Source organism: Ascidia mentula, chromosome 4 (genome assembly GCF_947561715.1).
Source record: "Ascidia mentula chromosome 4, kaAscMent1.1, whole genome shotgun sequence".
NCBI classification, from domain to species: domain Eukaryota; kingdom Metazoa; phylum Chordata; class Ascidiacea; order Phlebobranchia; family Ascidiidae; genus Ascidia; species Ascidia mentula.
The window spans coordinates 4813063-4834248 of record NC_138569.1 but is presented as its reverse complement, the minus strand read 5'-3'; the positions used below and the strand labels follow the sequence as shown (position 1 = coordinate 4834248).

Sequence of the window (21186 nt, the reverse complement as noted above, 5' to 3'; positions counted from 1 at the left end):
TTTGATTTAATTGTGTAAAACAAGCAGCGTTGCATGTTTGTCCTATGGAAATCCCAATAAAAATATTAAATCACTTCTTTAACCATTAAATATATGTACCCAAACGTGCTTTATGATTGATCACAGAATTTGTATTTTGTAAAGCAAACCTACCTTTGTATTGGGTAAGGAGATACATAGAGTCTTCACATTTCAACAGGCCCTCCGTTGTTTGTGGCGTACTAGTTACCGTTACCGTGGTGGTTTCGCTTACTTTGGAAGTGGTTTTTACGGTAGTTTGTGGTGCGGATGTGCTGGAGCTTGGCAAACCAGACGATGTGGTTGTGCCCTCCGACATTGGTGTTGTAGTAACTGTTTCGGTGGTCACAACTTCAACACCGCTTGTGGTTGTCACAACTTCAGTTGAACCCTCGCTTGTGGTGACTGGTTGGCTTTCGGTTACCGGTGACGTGGTCGTCATTACTTTCTCAGTGGTTGTGTCAACCACTACTGGCCCACTGGTAGTTGACTCAGCTATAAGTCAATGCAACGTTATGACACGAGATTTCTCTAAACAGTGTAGTTAAACATAGATGTTTATTGAGATGATTAACGAAAACCACAATTTTAAGCAAACGATTCGTTATGGTACTTTTATTGTATCAGGCACCATATTTTCTCAATATGTTCTGATAGTGGTTAATTAATAATGAAGACTAAAACTTACTTGGCGTGGTGAGTTCCGACGTGCTGACGACCGTCTTTGATGTGGTAACCAGTGCAGGTGAGGTGGTACTTGTAAGAACCTCTTCAGTCGTAGAGCTTGAAGCCATGGTTGTTGTAGTAACACCAGATGAGATGGTAGTTTCTTGCTCAGGTATCGAAGTTGTCGGCTGCGAACTGACTGGTTGGCCAGACGTAGTCGTGAAACCAGGAGAGAAGGTGGTTGTTGTCATGTGACCAGACGTCGATACGGTTGTCGCTCCAGAAGTGGAAGAGACAACTGGCGGCGCAGTGGTGGTCACAGAAGAACTGGTGGTTGCGGATTCACCAGAGGTGCTGGTTTGGCTTGTTGTGGTCGGCTCGCTGCCAGGAATAGTGGTCGTAACCGCGACAGTGGTTGTGGTTGGTTCAACAACTTTCGTAGTGGTGATTTCGATTGGTACACTGGATGTAGTTGTTCCAGGCACCCCTGCAGTTGTTGTGCTTTCTGGAACACCAGCACTGGTAGTGGTTTCTACGGCTTCGGTTGTTGAAACTGGTTTCTTTGTGGTGGTCACAACTTCGGTGGTGGATTCAGTGATCACGGTAGTGGTCTCCTGTACGCGCGTAAAGCAACCGCGGAGCTCAAAACGTAGGGCGGGCAACAAGTCGTTCCACTTCGTAGGTCTTATGCGCATCGACTTAAGAAGAAGCGGTCTTGCCAAACTGCGCTCAACCTCGCCACTGTCATCAGTATTTCCGCTGAAGAAGGGCCTTTGATCTTCGGAAATGGCAGGAACCCAAGACCCGTCCTCCTGTTGGTATTCAACGCGATAATCGGTGACAAATTCATTAGTGCCTGGACCAGCTCCCTTTGTGACTATGGAGAGAACGTAAACTGGTATTGGGAAGTCAACTTGAATCCACGAACCGTCCATATCGTCAGCGTCTTCCAAAGTTGGCATCCAGGGATCGGGCGAATTAAGACCTGCGACTCCATCTTCCGGTGTGTTACTTGACGCCGAGACGGATGGTTTGTAAATAACGTTGTTCGCCTGCAGATCAAACACCATTTCCTCATTACAAATATTCACAGTTGGTTCGGTGGGGGTTGTCTCTGGTGCTTGTGTGGTGGTTCCAGGAACAGTAGTGGTAGAGCCTTCTGTGCTGGCAGTTGTGGTTTCAACTGTTTTGGTTGTTGTTACCACGACAGTACTTGCTGTGGTGGACTCCGACACCGGAGTGGTTTTCTCAGTAACGACGACGGTTGTTTCTTTGGTGGAAGCGGTTTCTGGTGCGCTTGTGCTCGTCGTTTCAAACGCTGGTGTTGTGGTTTTGATGGTTGTTTCAACAGTTGTTTCCACTATTACCGGAGTGGTTGTTGGTTCCTCGCATCCTATAAACTCAACTTGCAAGCTAATCGGCTCCTCTGGCGCAGACCTAATGGGGAAGATTTGCACTACAACCACATCGACTGGTTCAATGGTGTTTTCCTTGACGCTGTGGTCGTCCCTGTTTCCATGGAACACGACTGGTACGTTCACGTAAATTACACCGGTTTCTGTTTGTACGGCCACGGTTTCAGTAATATCTACCAGTTCCGCGTCGTCGCTCGGAGAGTACTTAATGATGTATTTTGGCACAAATTCGCCGTTCTCGCCACCAGTTGTGCGGATGCCGGTAATGCGCACGACGCTGGGAAAGCGAACTTCAAGATATGGTTTCTCGTCTTGGTCTGTTGGTGACCACGAAGAGGGTAGGCCTTCTTCTGTGACAGAGGTGGGTCTGGCGTCGCGTGGTTCGCTTCCTGGCTTGTTGGAACTTGCCGTAATCGAGTCATCTGGTATCAGGCGGCTTTGCATTCCCATTTTCTTGTCACAAATTTCTGCAAACAGAAGAAACAACTGGGTAATTGATGAATTGATGGTTTACCTGGGTAATTGGTGAATTGATGGTGTGTTGTTAAATAGTGTTTCGAATACGAAACTATAAGATTTTGTTATTTAATCATCATATAGTTTCGCCATGTATTGCCGTAAAAAAATATTGTTTTTCTCAAGAAAATAAACACTAATCCATAAAATTTACCTTGTGTTGTCTCCTCTACTGTAACCACCTTGCTGGTTGTAGTGGTGACAAGAGCAGTCGAGCTGGTGCCTGGTTGTGAAGATGCTGTTGTGTCCACTGGTTCACCAGTAGTTGATTGAGTAACTGGTCCTTCAGTGGTTGTTGAAGACTCAACCCCTTTGGTGGTTGTTTCGCCTGGAGACGTTTCCGTTACGGATCCAGTAGTAGTCGTTCCAGGAGTAGGTGACGTCTTGACAGTTTCACCAGTGGTTGTGGTGCCAACAGATGGTGATGTTTCCGTCTCCGGGGTTGTGCTTGGTGGTTCGGTGCTGGTAACTACCTCGCTTGTCGGGAACGGTGGAGGTGTTGGTGGCGGCGGGGTGGTACTTTCGGTCGACGCAGTGGTTTCTATAGGGTTTGTGGCAGTGGAGGTAACAACTGTTTCCGTGCTACTCGAAACCTTACTGGTGGTGCTTACTGGTTCCCCTCCAGTGGTCGTCGAACCAGGTACTAGAGTGGTAGAACCGGAGGATGACGTTGTCAAGATGACAGACGACGTCTGAGTGGAGGATGTGGTGGGCACACTAGTCGTAGTTGATACCTCGCCTTGTGTGGTGGATGAAGCGGTGGGTGGAAGCGTTGTCGTTTCTGAAGACTTCGTGGTGGTAACGCCGGGTGAAGTAGTCGTGGTTACTCCTTCGGCAGATGTGGTGGAAACTTCAGGTGAAAGGGTGGTGGTCTCCGAAGACTGAGTGGTTGTGGAACCAGACTGACTGGTTGTCTCTCCAGGTGTTGATGTGGTTGAAACGCCAGGTGGGATTGTTGTGGTTACGACTTCAGTGGTTGTGACTCGAGTTGTTGTGGTGGTTATAATCTTATAACAGCCGCGGACCTCTATCCTTAACGCTGGGACGTTGTTCCAATCTCTTGGTACGATTCGCAGAGATGTGATCAACTCAATGGGTTCGGGCAACTCTACCTCTTCTACCGATTGACTGTCGTCGTTTCCAGAAAATACAACGGGGCTGTCATTTAGGTCAACTACTCGGTTCCAAGTCGCTCCACCGTTCTTGGAATACTCGACGGTAAATTCGGTGACGTAATCTTCGGTAGATCCTGCACCTTGCACCAGCACGGAGGTTACAACGACGGGGTGGTCGAAAGAGACAACCAACCAAGGGTTTGAGTCGGTGGAATCTGGTTTCCATGCGTCAGGTGAACCATTTTCGTCAACAAAATTCAAGCGAGCACGTTCGGCTTTGTCGAAGTTGCTTGAAGTGTAGATAGTGGGATTCAAGACTGGGTTTTCGACCCCGTATTCCAAACCCATTGCTTCGTCGCATACTTTGAGTGGTTCAGAAGTGGTGGTGGTAGTCTCAGGTGGAATGGTCTCAACACTGACGGACACGCCTGGTGTAGTGGTCGGTGCCTCGGAACTAGAAACCACCACGGGCGTACTGGTTTCTGTCTCTCTGGTTGTCGTTGTGGTCACAATTTTTGGTGTGGTGGTTGCAACTTCGCCTGTGGTTGTAGATTCAATGGGAGTTACCACTTCAGTTACAGTTGTGGTTGTTTCTTTGGTTGTTGAGGGCTGGCTTGCGGTGCTGGTTGAAACTGGCTTGGAAGTGGACGATGATGATACCTCGCCAGTGGTGGTTTCTACTGGAACAGTTTCAGTTACAACGGTCTCAGTGGTGGTTTCCACAGTGGCTGGCACCGTAGTTGTAACTTCCTTCAAGCATCCGCGAATTTCAACTTGCAAGCTCATGGGAGCATTCGGTTCACTCCTTTTTGGGTAGATGCGAACGATGCGAGCCACCACGGGCTCATCAAGGGGATGTCTTACCGCTGTGGTATCGTCGTTGTTGCCACTAAAAAACTTCGGCAAGGTTATCACACCGTCGCGGGTACTTTCAGTTACAGATATGTCTTTCAACTCGGTTTCATCCGTTTCAGAGGTCAGCACAATAAATTGAGACGCAAACTCCCCGTTCTCGCCGCCCTTCGTAACGATCGAAGTAATTTTTATGAGAGTTGGGAAGCGCAGTTCGACAAAAGGTGATTCGTCGTCATCGAGAGGTGACCATGACGCTGGTGTTTCTCCTTCGGGGGTCTCACGCAGTACAACATCAGACGGTTGACTTCCGTCCTTGGTTGAGGAAGCAACAACCGAATCGGTACCAGGAGAGCTCTCTACGGGCATTGGCTCGTCGCAAATTTCTATGACAAATCAAAAGTTGAATACATACTATTATTGTTACAATTTTATACTCATAAACCCGTAAACCCACCGACTGTTGTCGTGCCAGTAGTTTTCTCGACAGTGACAGTGGTCGTTTCATGGGCCTTCGATGTCGATACAGTCTCACCAGTTGGAGTTGTACTAACCACGCCTTTATGCATCAAAAGTCAGTAAACTGAATATAAAAAATGCAACAAAGCTTACCAGAAGTAGTTGTGCTTTCACCAGCTGGACTGGTTTCTATTGGGGCACTGGTGGATTCCACAGGAACCACAACGGTCGTTGTTGTTACCACTGGGACGCTAGATGATGTTTCTTGCGACACTGTGGTGGTTGTAAGCCCTTGGCTGGTTGTTTCCTTGGTTGTTGTTGATGCCTCAGTTGGTTTAGTGGTCGTGACACCAATCGTTCCGCTTGTAGTTGTCATCACTCCCTTCGAGGTGGTAACCTCGCCTGTCTGAAGCGTTGTTGTTTGCCCAGGTAGGGTGCTTGTTGTACCAAGCGGTCCAGAAGTAGTGGATTCGCCAGAAGGTGTAGTGGTGCTTTCACCAATTGGCTGGCTCGTGGTGGCCATGGTTGATTTCGATGTGGTTGATTCACCAGATGGAGTACTTGTAGTGACCGATCCCGTAGCCGTTGTCGTATCGCCTGCTGGGCCGGTGGTCGTAACAAGGACGGTTGTGGTTGGCAAAACTTCCTTTGTCGTTGTAATTTCAACCGACGAGGTGGTCCCAGGTCCACTTGACGTCGACTAGTATAAAAAAAGGTATTTTTTTTGAGGTGGTTACTTCGATCCAGTTTAAGTTTGCCTACCACTGGTTTCTCAGTAGTCGTAACAATCTCAGTGGATGTAACAGTCTCCACGGTAGTGGTCTCAACCTCTTTGTAGCATCCGAGCAAGTCAACGCGCATGAGAATGTTCTTATGCCAGGCCATAGGCACAATTCGCACGGCTATGGCTTCCAGTGGGAAAGGCATTGGAACCTAACCACAACAAAGAGTTTTAACTGCATTCAATCTATTACAGCACTTTTAAATTTCTTCACACAAAAACGATTCAGATGATTTGAAAAACTATTCTTGCTTGCCAGCATTATTTTGTAACAAATACTTAAAAATCTCGAACCACTATTCCAATTTTATGAAATAAAATTCTCAGCTTTCACTGGAAGTTATTTTAAACAACCTTAAAAAAATCATTACCCCATTAGGGCATCAAATCGTAAAACACACCTGTTTGGTCGAGGTACCATCAGTGTTTCCGCTAAACACGAGAGCGTTATCAGTGCTAGTAAGTGATGTTACATCCACGCCTCGCCATTCCACTCCATTCTTACTAGTGTGAACACTGAACTTGCTCACCCAGCCCTCCTCTCCACCACCTTGTATGAGGACTTCTGTGACGACTACTTGACGTACGAACGTAACCTGCGATACAGTTTAAACGTAAGAAACAAATCAATAGCAACGTGGATCTGGTAAATAAACAGCAGTGCGATATTTCTAATGTGTACACCAACAGTGTTATTTGCAAATGTCACAAACTTATGAGAGTATAAAAGTAGATGAAAAACTAAGAATTTAGAAACAACATTTATCTGATTTTATATAAGTTTTAACTTTGAACCGAGGTGTTACAGCAGATCAAAGGCTACTTGTTTTACTTAGAATACGTCTTTCGGGCACACCTGCAAATACATTTTAATTGTATTTTCGATGTGCATTGGTACTGTTATTTGCAAATAAAACAAACTGACGATAAAATTAGATGAAATCTAATAAATTACATAAGTTTTAACTTTGAACCGAGGTATTACGACAGATCAAAGGCCACTATAATAGTATTTACAGAATACACACTTCGGACATACCTGCAAATACTGTGAAGGCATGTTAATTGACGGGGCCCAAGCCAATGGCAAACCGTTATCAGCCTCGCTATTGAGTCGCCCGAATTCTGGGGAACTTTCCTGTTTGGTCGATGACGCGGAAAGTGTTGCGGCACCAACGGTGTTGGATGACTGGACGTCAATCCCCATATCAAGACGACAAATTTCGGGACTTGTTTCAACAACGTTGGTTGTGGTAGTTTCAACAACTAATGAAAAATTCATGTGAAGATTTTAAAACGCAATGGTCTTTTTCGTGATGCCTACAAGTGGTAGAAATATTATATCGAGATGCTTACCTGATGTTGTGGTTTCCACAGTTGTAACCGGTTTTTCTGAGGTAGTTTGAACCACTCCGCTTGTAGTACTGGAGATTGGTGTTGATTTTACCACCTCGGTGGTGGTAGTTTCAATGCTTTTAGTTGTGGTGGTTCCTTAACAAAAGGTTCTGTTACTGAGAAGCCGAAAATCGCCGAAAATCGGAATGCCATGTTTTTGAACACTATTTTTTTAAGAAACCACACTTACCAGCAACTGAGGTGGTTACTACTGGCTCCGTGGTCTTAGTGACTGTTTCGGTGGTTGATTCTTCCAAGAATGGTGTCGTAGTGGTTCCTGGCGCCTCACCAGTGGTTGTTTGCGGTTGTCCTGCGGTGGTGGTCGTCTCAACCCCTTCTCCACATCCGTGAAGCTCAACTCGGAGACTGATCTTGGATGAGGATGAGAGAACAGGGAAGAGATGGATGCGTTTGACGATAATTGGCTCGGGAAGACGATTCTTTATTACGGTGTGATCATCGGTGTTGGCTTTAAACGCAAATATAATTATCACTCTTGTGCATAACATGTATAAAAAGACATGGACAATATTACACTTCAGAGACAATATTACTCTATTTTAGAAACTATTCTTCTGTACAGTTTTTTCCTTCATTAATTATGGCCTTTTCTTAAACTTTATTGAAGCAGTTAGTACCTTCAAAAACGACAGGACGTGTGACAGTTTCACCATTCTCATCTACCACCGTCTCCTCGACCATCTTCACACCCTCCTTGTCAGCATACTCCACTGTATATTGTCCGACAAAACCACCGTCCTCTCCACCTTGTGTTGAGATGCCAGTTACCTCTGTCAGATCGAGGAAGGAGATTTCCAAATACGGTTTCTCATCGTTTTCTTTCGGAGTCCAGGATAGTGGTTTGGGGTCCTCCGATGAACGGATTCTCGCAAACTCCGGGTTGTGGTCGGGAAGATAGGAGGAAGCCCAGATCTGCTGGTCCTCGATGAGACCAGAGTCCATGCCGAGCGCATCATCACAATATTCTGGGAAAAACATCTGGCGTTAAGATATAGGGATTTTCTGTTTATGTCATTATATTTCAATACATGACACTTTACAAACACGTGATTTACACTTTAGTTTATATTGTCACAAGCTATCAGACACAAGGCAGAATAGAATTTCGCCATTAAACTTAATCCTAAAAACTCTTCACTGTATTTCAAACAAACGAAACTTACTGGGGGTGGTTGTAGCTGCAGCAGTGGTGGTTCCCAGTCCAGTGGTGGTTCCTGGAGCCTCACTGGTGGTTGTTTGTGGTTGTCCTGCAGTGGTTGTTTGTGGTTGTCCTGTGGTGGTGGTCGTCTCAACGGCTTTGCCGCATCCGTGTAGCTCAATTCGGAGGCTGATCTTTGGTGTGGAAGAGAGGACGGGGAAGATGCGGATGCGTTTGACGATGATCGGCTCGGGAAGACGATTCTTTATTACGGTGTGGTCATCCGTGTTGGCTAAAAACAAATATTGGGTTAAATGCTCATACGTTACATAACCACGATTTATAAAACTCCAAAGCTCATGAAACACAAGTTTGTGTCACACAATATTAATTCGACGGATGTTTTAAACCCAATTAGTGTAACTGGGAGAACAGAGTGAAATATAACAAATCGTTACCTTCGAAGACAACAGGACGGGTTTCAGTTCCACCGTTATCATCTACCACGGTTTCCTCAACCATCTTCACTCCTTCCTTGTCAGCATACTCCACTGTATATTGCCCGACAAAACCACCGTCCTCTCCACCTTGTGTTGAGATGCCAGTGACCTCTGTCAGATCGAGGAAGGAGATTTCCAAATACGGTTTCTCATCGTTCTCTTTCGGAGCCCAGGATAGTGGTTTGGGGTCCTCTGATGAACGGATTCTCGCAAACTCCGGGTTGTGGTCGGGAAGATAGGAGGAAGCCCAGACCTGCTGGTCCTCGATGAGACCAGAGTCCATGCCGAGCGCATCATCACAATATTCTGAAGGAATGATAATTAGACTTTAAATTTATGTTAAATGCCTATTTTAAACACTCTTTGCTGTTATAAGTATGTTCCACCACATATTTTGTTGTGTTTTGTATGTTTTCATTCCCCTCAAAAACAGCGTTAACAAAACCTATGTTTTATGGTTGTCCATGCATTTTCAAAGTTGTTTTGTGAATGTTTCTGCGGCTTGCAAATTCGCTTTAGATAGATTGTTTATTAAAATTAAATATAATTCATCAAAAAGAACGTGGTTCACGAAAACGGGTCGCTCCCCAAATCAGCTTTTCGTAAACTAACCTTCAGTGGTAGAGGTTACTGCTGGTTCGGTAGTGGTTCCTGGGGCCTCACTGGTGGTTGTTTGCGGTTGTCCTGCGGTGGTGGTCGTCTCAACTCCTTCTCCACATCCGTGAAGCTCAACTCGGAGACTGATCTTGGGTGAGGAAGAGAGAACAGGGAAGATACGGATGCGTTTGACGATGATTGGCTCGGGAAGACGATTCTTGACCACGTTGTTGTCATCGGTGTTGGCTGAAAAGTATTGTGTTGCTCTTACTGTGACATCTGTCGCAAGTTAACTTAGTATTAGCGTTTGGTGCCTTGCATATTGCATCGCGTCCATGACTGATTGTGTCATGCCACTACTCGTATGAAAGTTTTATTTTGTTTAACAGGGCTTTGCCCTTTTAACATTCCTACTTTTCGAACTTTGTTTGCAAAATTGATCGCATTGTTTTTGTTCTACCTCCAAACACTATTGGTCGTGTGACACTTTGGCCATTCTCATCGACAACCGTCTCCTCAATCATCTTTACACCCTCCTTGTCAGCATACTCCACTGTATATTGCCCGACAAAACCACCGTCCTCTCCACCCTGTGTTGAGATGCCAGTCACCTCTGTTAGATCGAGGAAGGAGACTTCGAAATACGGTTTCTCATCGTTCTCTTTCGGAGCCCAGGAAAGTGAAGCGGCGTCGGCGGGAGTTCCCTGCGATCGAAGGCGGCCGAATTCAGGATTTCTGTCAGGGAGGTAAGATGATGCCCAAATTTCTTGGTCGTCAATTAAACCGGATTCCATGCCCAAGGCGTTGACGCAGAGACCTGCAAAAAAACAAATTTTAGTCACATGTCAATGTGGTTGGTAGTTACGGAAAAATTTGTCAGTTGTAATACAAATATTATAGGCTCTCTCAGTTGTAAACCAAGTCAACAGTTTACCTTTAGTGGTGATTTCTGTAGAGGAAGAAATGGTGGTGGTGACTACTGCAACTTTGGTAGTTGTGGTTACTGGTTGCGAACCAGTGGTGGTGGTTGCTGGCTCACTGCTGGTTTCCACAACTGGTGTAGTTGTGCTGGTAGCTGCCAACACACACGAACAGCATCTGAAAATGTAAATTAAAGGTAGTCACAAAGTTCCGAACGCAATTGTTGGAATCAAACTAGAAAGGCTAAAATAATGAAATTTCAAACAAAACTTTCATAACGTAGTTAAACTTCTTCAACAAATATGCAGCTTTTCAGAACAGAAAAAAAGTACAAAAAGAATGGAAATAACGTATGTTTTACCGCATGTTCACCAACTGACCTGTCGTCTTCGTATGTTTGCAAGTAATAACCGACTCCACATTGAAGCCCGCAAGTCTTCACGCATTCGGATTTTCCGTTCACACAGGAACAGGATTCGCATTCGCTCAAAACCCAAGTATCCTCATTCTGCATAAACAAGAAAATATTAAGGGGCATATTGTAAAATATTGCAACACGAAGCTGTGTAAACGACCCCTACAGACACTATACACACACAATATAGCAACAATAGTGGTGGCTAGTGTTTGGGGTGGGTCACAAGCAGCTGGTGTAGTTATGACGATAGCGATTGTACCATAATCATGAATAATGTGTTGTTGTTACAGTATTGGGCAAGTGTTACAGTTAGTTTCTTGACATTTGTGAAGTAACAGTTATTCGCATAACAACTTTGTGACTAACGAACATCCCTAAAGGATAGCTTTAGAACAGACAGGCGAGGTCAATGAAACACACAATATGACGAAATAGTATATTTCCACGCATCTGTGTGTACGTAAATTCGACAACAGTTACCTGCATGACTTCGCCGTTATAAATGCATGGACAGTTTGTTTCATCGCTGCCGTCAGCACATTGTCTCACTCCATCGCAACGGGTCTCGTTCATGACACACTTGTCGCATTGGTCACATTCGAAGTAACCGGGTTTGCAGGCGCACGATACTGGAGGTGTGCTGGTCGTTGAGATCGGTGAAGTTTCCTGATACAAAACGAATGGCATGGATTACACGCTGCACTACTGTATTTTCGTCAAATTGATGAATGTTTACAATCACATTTTTTTACAAATTTTACCATCACATTACTAAAATCAATGTTATATTTTTCATTTCAAATACAGTTTGAGAGCTGCAGTCAGGGTGTATACACGCACTGTTTCGACCTGTAAGGTCTCATCAGTGCACCTGTTGATGTGGCACTGTGCTAGCTACAGTTTGGTAGTACACATGGTACACTTCACTAATCGGTTTCCCAACGCTAAAGTTAAGGTCCATTTTTGCATTTCGTTTCTCATCACTAAAATTTCCGATTGCCGGTGCCAACATAATATGAAAATCGGTGCCATTGCGCGTTTTCTTACCCCAAATACTCTTTATGTGGGAAAAACGTTTTGAGTTTACTTTACATAATGTTATTTTAAGAACTTACCTCAGTAGTGGATTGCGTGGATGGGGGCGTAGACGAAGTTTGTGCGGTTGTGGTCACGGCTTCGGTTGTCGTAGTGGTCGACTGAGTAGTGGTAACCGGTTCTGTGAAACGTTTCATTGTTTTATTAGAACGTTACATCAAAATGCATTAAAACACACTTAACTAAACGGGCCGGCATAATACATGGAGATCCCATAAGGAACAATGCAGTGACTAACTTACCTCTAACGCAGAGACAGCATCCATCCTCGTCCGCTCCCATTCTCATCCCACCTCCGCAGCTGTTGATCGTACAGTAGGTGGCGCAACGGAGCTTGGCGTTGATGCATTCGCATCGCGAGCAAGTTCCCACTTCGATCGTTTCGCCAGAGGGGACCTTATTGCCTGAATGTCGGTCAGACATTTCAACATGTAAAACACAATTTCATTTAGTCTTGCTTATGAACGCAAAAAAAGATAGTTATCATTCGCTACATCCAAATGGAACAAGTATTACAGCCGTAACGCAATGCCGCAGAATGGTAATTGACTAGTCTTGCCTTCGCGTTCATATAAAAACTAAATAGATGACAGGCATCATTGAGACGAAACAGGGCCACAAAATACTCTTACCTTCTTCGTCGACGCAGGGACAAGACTCAACGGGAATACACTTGCCAGTGACGTCATCGCGTGCCGATCCTTCCGGGCACGAACAACATTTTCCATTGGCGTCCTGGACCGGTGAGGTCTGGCAAGTGAGGTTGCTGCTCATTTCGGCGCAAGTGGGCGTGCAAGAGCACATGCCGTAAAACTCACCTGCGAATACAGTTGATAATTTTTATGTGTTTGTCACTGGGGAGTTGGTTTGCTCAGTGCGTATGTACATGTGGGCCTATGGAAAAACTGTAATCACGTTGTGAATGCCTGCCTCGGATACATTGCAGGGTAGAATATGGTTTGTTGAAGCAAAATCATTCTTTAGTAATTTAAGGCTCTTCTAGCAAAAAAAAAAACTTGTTTGGACGATGCCTGGAAGCATCAGCAACCAAAATCATTACCTTGTGGTGGTTAACGAAGACTGGTGTGTGCATGTGGTAGGTAACCTAAAGTGTTTCGAAACAAGTCAACAAATAAAACGAACCGATCGTGCAGAAGCATTTCTCGGACATATTATTTACAAAGAACTCCCACATCCAAGTTTTGACCTGCTTGTAAATTTGGCCACAACACAACAACAATCACTAAAATAATACTCACTTTCATCACATAAAGATGCAGTCGTAGTGGACGCGGTTGCGGCAGTCGTTTCTTCAGTGACTGGGAAAGTGGTGGCTGGAATGCACACTGGACAACATTTTCCAGCTACACTAACGATAGACATCCCAGCCTCCTCATCACAAGCTATCTCGCCACACTGGATCGGTTCGCATTCAACCGCGTTGTTGAAGCAAGTGCACCTTTCACATTCGCCCTTCTTCCAGCTCATGCCGGGCTGCGGGAAATTGATGAATTAATGATGGAATAGTATAAACACCTCGCTTGATGCCACGCTTTGTGCTTGGTAATGATGATAATACAAGGTAATAATAATGAAACATCAGTAGACAATGCTTGTAGGTATCAAGAAGCCAGAGTTAGAGGTTAGTTCGCAAAAAGAAATGTCCTCTTGTCGTGTAGGGCTTTTATAAACAGTTTACCGCTATTCGATATAACGCTTTTGGATGTTTATCGCTGATAAATTACCATCAACAAATTCACCATTCCCAACTGTAAAGGTTGAGGTGCACGTTAACAAAACAAACACAAAGGCCGACGCGACAAACGTCCTTACTTCGTGTACGTTGCCGTTCTCATCTCTGCAAGCACAGTCCATCGGTTCCACGCACTTTCCGTTCTCGCCCATCACCTTGTCGCCAGGGCAACCACATCCGGGTGTGCAAATCCTTGTTCCTATGCAAGTATCGCCACTTTCCAGGTAGTGACATTTGGACGGGCACGGATCCTGGCATTGGACTGGTTCCATGCCTTGTGGACAAGCTGTGTAAAGCAAGGTATTATAAGAAAAAGAAAGAGTGCTCATTGGTTGACAAGTGTTGGATATGAATAATTGTTAAATATATGTAGATAAAACCATTTAAACTGCAGAAAGATGTACATACACTGTTTCGACCTATCAGGTCTCGTCAGTGTGTATTATAGATCTTTTGCCTCTGTATATATTTATCCTAATTGGCAATAAAAAATACATCCTTTCAAATTTACTGAATGGTTTAAATTGGAATAAAAATATGAATATTAAGAAATTTCTGAAGCAGAATAATGTAACCACGGTTACGAAAAAATTTCCCATGACTCTAATCAACAAAGCACTGCATTTCGTTATCTTTCCAGTCCGATAGCTTTTAGTCTGCGAAAAATCTTTTACGTACAAATAGTGGTTGTGGCTTCCGTAGTGGTGGTAAATGCAGGGGTTGTGCTAATGGGCGAAGTTTCACTTGTGGTCATAACACCCTGCATAGTAAAACACATGTCAACTGATGTATTTGTCAAGCAGTTGTCACATACAAACCTTCGTGGTTGTGGATTGCTCAGTAACAGCAGGTGTAGTTGTCGTGTACAACGCACCCGAAGTTGTGGAACAGGGAGTTCCCGTACATTTCAGGCTGCTCTCAACACATTGGCTGTAAATAAAGGACAGTTTTTAAGACCGAAAATATTTTGCTTCGCAACTAATTTTAAAGCAGCGAACGACTTGTGAAGATCCTCTAAATAAAAAGAAGTTAACAGCTAGCGATGGGGAAAAAATGCACATTTTTGTGTCAGAAGGATAGATTCTGTAAAATAGTTTGCCGTTGAAGGATAGTAACAGCCTTACCACTAACGTTAAACACTCTAGGGCAATAACACTTTAACGTTCGCATCATAAAAGTGCCCGAAGGACGGCCTAGAAAGACGCACCACTCCATGCAGTTGTATGGGATAATTGCCCCAGTCGGCAAGATGAGACTGCCCACTTTGCAGGGGCACTGCTGGCGCGTGATACATCTGCCTTCGTGCAAAACTGTGCCATTGGGACAGTGGCATCCCTCAACACAGGTTGTTGAGCAGCCTTCGTCCTCTGACGCAGTCCAGCAATCGGCGTTGCAAGTGCTCCCGCAAGCCTGATACTCTTTATCCGCTCCACACTGTAGTCCTGTGATAAAAGTTCGATATTTGAGACTTTAATAACGACACAACAGTTAGTTCAGCAGAAATTGCCTTAAAAAATAAATGCCTTTACTTAAGTTGGCTTGCCGTATTTATTTTCAACCATATTTGGAAAACTATTATTACAAGTTATCCTGATCCTCAAACGATACGATTCTTGTACAAACGATGTTTGCGGCTGTTTATACATAGCTATATACGCGATCGGAAAAATGCCTTTTAAGTGGCATATTCGATGAAGCGGTTATGATTGTACTCATCAATGCATGTGAATATAAGTATTACCGCAGTTTCCAGTTGATCTCCAGGGAATGTGAACTCCAAGTTCGTTACACTCTCGCACGTAAGCGGCGATGGCCGTACACAAGCACTCGCAATCACCACCTCTGTCGCAACCGCAAGAATCCCACAAGCAAGACTGGTAGTACGGCTCGGGGTCAACGAACGGGTGGCACTCGGAGAAGGGGCTCTGGCGCAAGAGGCGGCAACCGTACCGGGCCCAGTCGGCACGCTGGGGCGCCACGATACAGGGATGCACGGGTTCGTCCTCAGAACGGGGGCAGGAGCTAAAGACTTTCCAGCTATCGCCGAATAATCTGGTGCTCGATTCAAGTTCACCTGGAAATAAAAGTTTGTTTGATCGGTGCACATTTTAAATAAAAAATACAGTAGCAAAAATTTTAGACAACGTTTAGGCCAACTCTCAGGCAAGGATGAAGTCATGACAAGCCGACCACGCGAAGTTTGCCGCGTTTTTGTACAAAGAAGCACTTTATATAATATTGATAAGTTCTGTGAGTTAAACATAGTCCAAAAAAATGGCAACGCATACACCGTGCAGATAATGTGGCAAAATCAAACAATATTAAAGCTGTTTTGAAAAAACATAACTTAGTTATGTAAAGTCATCTCTCACTGCTTGTAAGCATTTTTGTTGTTTCTGATGTTTCAACAATTATATCGTCGGGTATAGGTATTACCTTGCCGGGTCCTGAAGTCATTGAGGACGTTTCCATCGTAGTTTCCACACAAACCACAAACTTGAGACTTGAACTTGGGTTCGAGTTTAACGTAAACTCGAGTTCCTATGTCCCACATAACGGTGAGACCGATCTGTACACGGAGAATATTAAACGAATTTTACAAACCTGTGCCATATGTCAATGAGATCAAGTGAGGGTTTTTCCTTCAATTAACCGTGTTCATCACAGCCAAACAGTGTACTTACCTTGGTCTTGATAATGACAAAAACGCCAGCTCTGAGGAACTTGTAGTCGGCTTTTGGCGTCTCTGGTTTGGTGAAAGGGTTCCTTGAGATGATCGGTTCCGATCCTCGGATCAAATGGATAATTGTGTCGTACAACATCAACTACAAACAGAAGGCATTTTTGTGATATTAGGAATTGCTTTTGAGAGAACTTATAGACATAAACGACCATGTGCTTGTTTTAAGATAAAACCCTTGACCTTGTTGTAGTAAAAGTTATATCAAGCAAAAAAACGGCAGTATTCATCAAATCCCAGCAATTAAAGTTCAGGAGATTCGTTAACAAACTCAACGCGACAGTGGTTTTGTTGAGAAGAAATTACCTTGACAGCTTTGGTGCATGTGACTCCACCAGTGCTACACGGAACGTTTTCAACTGTGACGCGGAAAGTCCCAATGCCGTCCCCACAGAAGTCCTCCGCAAGCACGTACGTGCAGTCGCCGTGGAACTCGAATCGCTTTTTGTCGAATGTTTCGTAATGAGGATCGCCGTATGCTGAACAGTAGGCGGGACATTCCCGTGCTGTGCAGTTCCAGTTCGAGTTCTTGCATTTGCTAAGAAAGTTTTTAAATTAAGCGGTCGATAGTTTATGCTTACATTGAAACACTTAGCTAATTAATGCATATATATATATGATGCATATAAGCTAATCAATGAAGTGTCAATAAAAAAGGTGTTTTAGGTGTTAATGCATGCAGGAAGTTAAAGCAAAATCAATAAAATCCTGAAGAAAAAATGCGAGGTGTGCAAAACTTAGTTTGGGAACTCAAACACGCAATGATGTCATGACATTTTCAACTACCTAATGTGGATCAAACAACACGAAAAATAATGTACTTCCAACACTGAGAAAGAAAGTCCCGGAAAAACGTACCAGAAATTACAGTCTCGTTTGATCCAACTTCCATCGCGGTAGCTCTTTCCTCTAAAGTGACAAGGACACTGCTCTGGTTGTACGCACTTGCCATCATCAAGTACTGTTCCGTTGGGACAAGCGCAGCCCTCGTGGCAGGAGCTTTGTATACAGGCGAGATGCATGTTGCTGCATGTACGCTGACATTCGGTGCAGTTGCTCCAAATCATGTCCTGTGAAGATAATCGGGAAGTCATGAAGGAAACTTATTTTTTGCCAAAAAGCAGCACAGAATGAAGGTTCAAATGTCCATGCATTTCTGTTAATCTGGCCGTACTATTTTTTCTATGACTACATATGCTGGGCTGTCAATAATTGCTTTAAATATGCCACAGTGTATCCGAATAGACCAAAGAAGCCACCCCGTGCGGCCACAGTTGAACATGCCTGTACTTATGGAGGGTGTGGCATTATACAGTTGCAGGAATTTTATTTACAACTTCAACTCACGTTTGCGCAGACAGAATCTTTAGTGCAGTCGGCGATTGCATTACATTCCCAAGCCCCGTTGTGGCAAGTACATTGCTGGCACAACGCCTGGCGTCTGTCGCCGTGTGAATAAGCAACGTTCCTGCAACAAAATCACTCCAATAAACATGATCCTTTAAATTGATTCAATACAACGTATTTCAATTTCTCCATTTTTTTCGTACATGATGGTTTTATCGTGTAGAGAATGTACACGAGAGAAATTGTTCCAAAACATAATTATTGTTAGTTCGACATCATGTTCAATTATATTTTCCAAAACTATCGTATTTTATAGAATAAGAAACCTGTGGTAGCAGGTGCAGTCGGTGACGTTGACGCAGGAGTCGGCGAACGAATCGTAAACCTCGCCATTCGGACATCGGCATCCTTCCACACATTCTGAGCTCTGTAGTTTATAACGGGCTAACACAGTTAAAAAATTTTGGCTTGAAAAATGAGTTTTTTTACAATAAAGAGCATGGAATTCATTGTCCGAATTAACCTGGCACTCTCAGACTAAACAATTATTGTAATATTTGTCCCTCTGGGTCATTTCACAAACACACCACTAAACAACAACACAACACAGCTTACCGCTTTGCACTGGTCGGCCGTGCCGTTGCTTAGCATAGAGCACGTAACTTCACAGTCACCACCACCGCATTCGTCCCATACACGACCATTAGAACAACCAACCAGGCAACCAGACGCTTCACGCCAAGAGGGGGTTTCGATGATGGGGCTTCCCGCAATGGCGCACGCCCTGGCATAGGCGCTCATCACAGTACATTTGCTGACCTCGCCGTCGGCCTGGAACTTGTGCAAACCGTGACACACGTCGTGTTCGCACATGGACACGTACGGAGCTGGGTCAACGATGAGGTTGCATTTCTGGAATGCGCCTACCGCAAAAGTATTTACAATTATCATTTAGCCCCATACAGCGGGACGTTGAAGTCCTGAACTGTCGTATTTTGTTCATGTGTTGACCAACTTCAATCAGAAGTTGCCAAAGGTATTCCTGATCATAAGCCAGGCTGATCCTGTAGTAAAAAGCTACTGCTCTTTTTAGCAAAATTAAAAATATACGTTTGCCTGAGTGAAGAATATTAATTTAGCCAAGAGCGATTAATAGCTTCTTACCCAATTTAAGAGCCGAGCACATGACACTTGCATGCGTGGCATACTGGCTTGCCACCACACACGCATCCACTGACACGCCAGTGGTAGCCACGTCAGCCTGACACGTGACGTCAGTTTTCCATGCGTTGCCGAAGTCGGCCGTGCTGATGGTGGTGGCGCCAGAGGGCAGTGTAAAGTCGTCTTGCTGGTTGAGGTTGTAAACTCCGCAGAGACCTTGCACCTAATGAGAAAAAAATAAATAAATAAATAAATCTATGGGATAAAAATAAAAAATACCATATTAAAGTCAAATTGTGAAAGTTGATCACAGTAATAAATTGCATTCAAGTTAATAAAGTCAACTATATGTTTAAAACAGTGGTTCTCAACCTTAATTATATCGCTTACCGCTTCAAGTCCATTACAGCTGCCGCGAACCACGTAAGTTTTATTATGTCACACTGTCACACTAAGAAATAAAGTACCACCTTTTAACCTTGTTTTAATTGCATTGTTTAAGGTCCGGGCCGTACATGAATGTTTAATTTCAGTATTTAAATGTGTTGGTAGTTTGTCCGCAAACATTTTTGCCAAATGTTCTCGCGTAACTCCTGGGTGCCTTTCGCGTACCACATGTCGATTGCATACCGACGTAACTCAAGAATACAACACGCAAAATCAACACAAAAAGGCTTTGTTCAAAAGCAAGAACGAGGACTTGTATTTGGAGCGTAATGTTAAATTGTAACACGTTGATCTGAACACTCATTTCTTACTTTGTTTTTAAAAGAAGGCGGTAGTTTGAGGTAGATGCGGTGATTCCCATCCCATGTCAGCTCCATCCCGGAGTCGGTCCTCATCTTCAGGAAGGAGGTGGAGAGACGCTGGAAGTGGACACCGATGGCGCTATCGTCGTGCGGGAGTTCGAGAAGGTTCTCCCCACGCCTCACTTTGCCGTTTGCCTCAAACCTAACAATGTCCAAAAATTACTGTGCTGCTGCTTGCGGTGTCAGACTAAAAAGTTGCTGATTGCCTTGGCTTGATTTTTTTCATGTAAATAAATGCATTTTTTTTCTTCAGTGACTTGCTTTAGTGGTTTGAATTTAGGTGTTCACAGCAATGTCGTTTTTACGGGACAATATTTTCAAATTCATTCACAATTACAGAAAACAAAATTGGGCGAAAAAAACGTTATATCAGTAACATTACATGATAACTTGCCCAGATGTTCAGTATAAAAAATCGAAATCAGATAGAATACTGTGATTAATCATCACTGAATGCAGTTATTTACCTGTACACCTCTCCCTCCCACAGTTTCATGGATATCGTCTTCTTACAAGCATCTGAGTCGTAGAACCCACATCCGAGACTCTGCACCCAGATGGCGAATGGCTGATCGACGCCGAAACGCGATTGCGATAGAACGTACTCACACCCACCCGCAAACTGCGACAGAACATACACCTTGTTATTGTGACCAGACAATTGTTGAATGATATCAAAGATACAATATATACGAGGTACAAAGCGATCACATAGCGATTGGTACAAAGAATCACTAGTCAACAAGGCTTCAGTAATAATACCTGGAAGGTTCTTCCGTCGAAAGTGATAAAGTGATCTTCACCAATCGCGGAGCAAAGTGCTGGACACTCTTTTTCGGTGCACGTCCACCTTCCCTTTTCGCAGGTGCTGTGAAGGAAAGGGCACGGTGAAGATAAAATAAGCAGTTATTCAAAGTTCTATGTGGTCTTTTCAGCAACTCTCAACCAATGCCCTAGCTGGTCGTATCACAATCGTCACTGGACCAGTTAAATATTTCACCAACCGAAAAAATGTGAAAAATAGTGGGTGTCACAAAAGTTACCAGTCGTTGCAGTCTTGTTGGATGACGTCACCGTTCTTGTAGAACTCTCCAGCGCGCGTGCACGGACATTCTTCTTTGGAAACACACGAGTTGGTGCTTTCGTCGAGCACGGTACCTGTATGACAAAAAAATTTTCATGACAACAGTCTATGGTATCAGTTTAAAATTTTAGGTGCCATAATCTTCATCCTACAGCATCTGTTACATATCGAAAGGAAATAATACGGTATTATTTGGATACGCAGATGGAAAACATAATACAAACTGTATTGAATCAGTGAACCAAGCAACTTTGGCAGCCTGTCGATATATATAGTTACTGAGTAAAACTGTAAAAAATTATTCAGGCAAACAGCTCTAAAGATGTTATCAGAAAAATATTTGGATACGAAAACGTATATTTGGTGGAAGTGTTCTGCAGCTTTA

General features: G+C 44.0%; 1 protein-coding gene across 1 annotated transcript in view; it reads right to left on the bottom strand.

Annotated features, from left to right (window-relative positions):
- The window catches only part of LOC145897028 (uncharacterized), a 54499-nt gene that overhangs the window by 27235 nt on the left and 6078 nt on the right, over positions 1–21186 (bottom strand). Inside the window, 39 exon segments of the mRNA XM_082985185.1 lie at positions 154–513; positions 707–2566; positions 2770–4968; positions 5040–5141; positions 5195–5741; positions 5804–5974; positions 6224–6418; positions 6862–7088; positions 7179–7313; positions 7408–7686; positions 7856–8203; positions 8402–8668; positions 8835–9182; positions 9489–9719; positions 9934–10290; positions 10408–10571; positions 10775–10902; positions 11293–11478; positions 11928–12028; positions 12150–12311; positions 12540–12725; positions 13167–13401; positions 13741–13946; positions 14339–14443; positions 14475–14590; positions 14868–15102; positions 15402–15734; positions 16097–16229; positions 16345–16485; positions 16707–16938; positions 17259–17470; positions 17748–17868; positions 18074–18174; positions 18363–18670; positions 18912–19131; positions 19667–19859; positions 20185–20339; positions 20480–20585; positions 20761–20875. Of these exon segments, the coding sequence (XP_082841311.1) occupies positions 154–513; positions 707–2566; positions 2770–4968; positions 5040–5141; positions 5195–5741; positions 5804–5974; positions 6224–6418; positions 6862–7088; positions 7179–7313; positions 7408–7686; positions 7856–8203; positions 8402–8668; positions 8835–9182; positions 9489–9719; positions 9934–10290; positions 10408–10571; positions 10775–10902; positions 11293–11478; positions 11928–12028; positions 12150–12311; positions 12540–12725; positions 13167–13401; positions 13741–13946; positions 14339–14443; positions 14475–14590; positions 14868–15102; positions 15402–15734; positions 16097–16229; positions 16345–16485; positions 16707–16938; positions 17259–17470; positions 17748–17868; positions 18074–18174; positions 18363–18670; positions 18912–19131; positions 19667–19859; positions 20185–20339; positions 20480–20585; positions 20761–20875 (11820 nt within the window).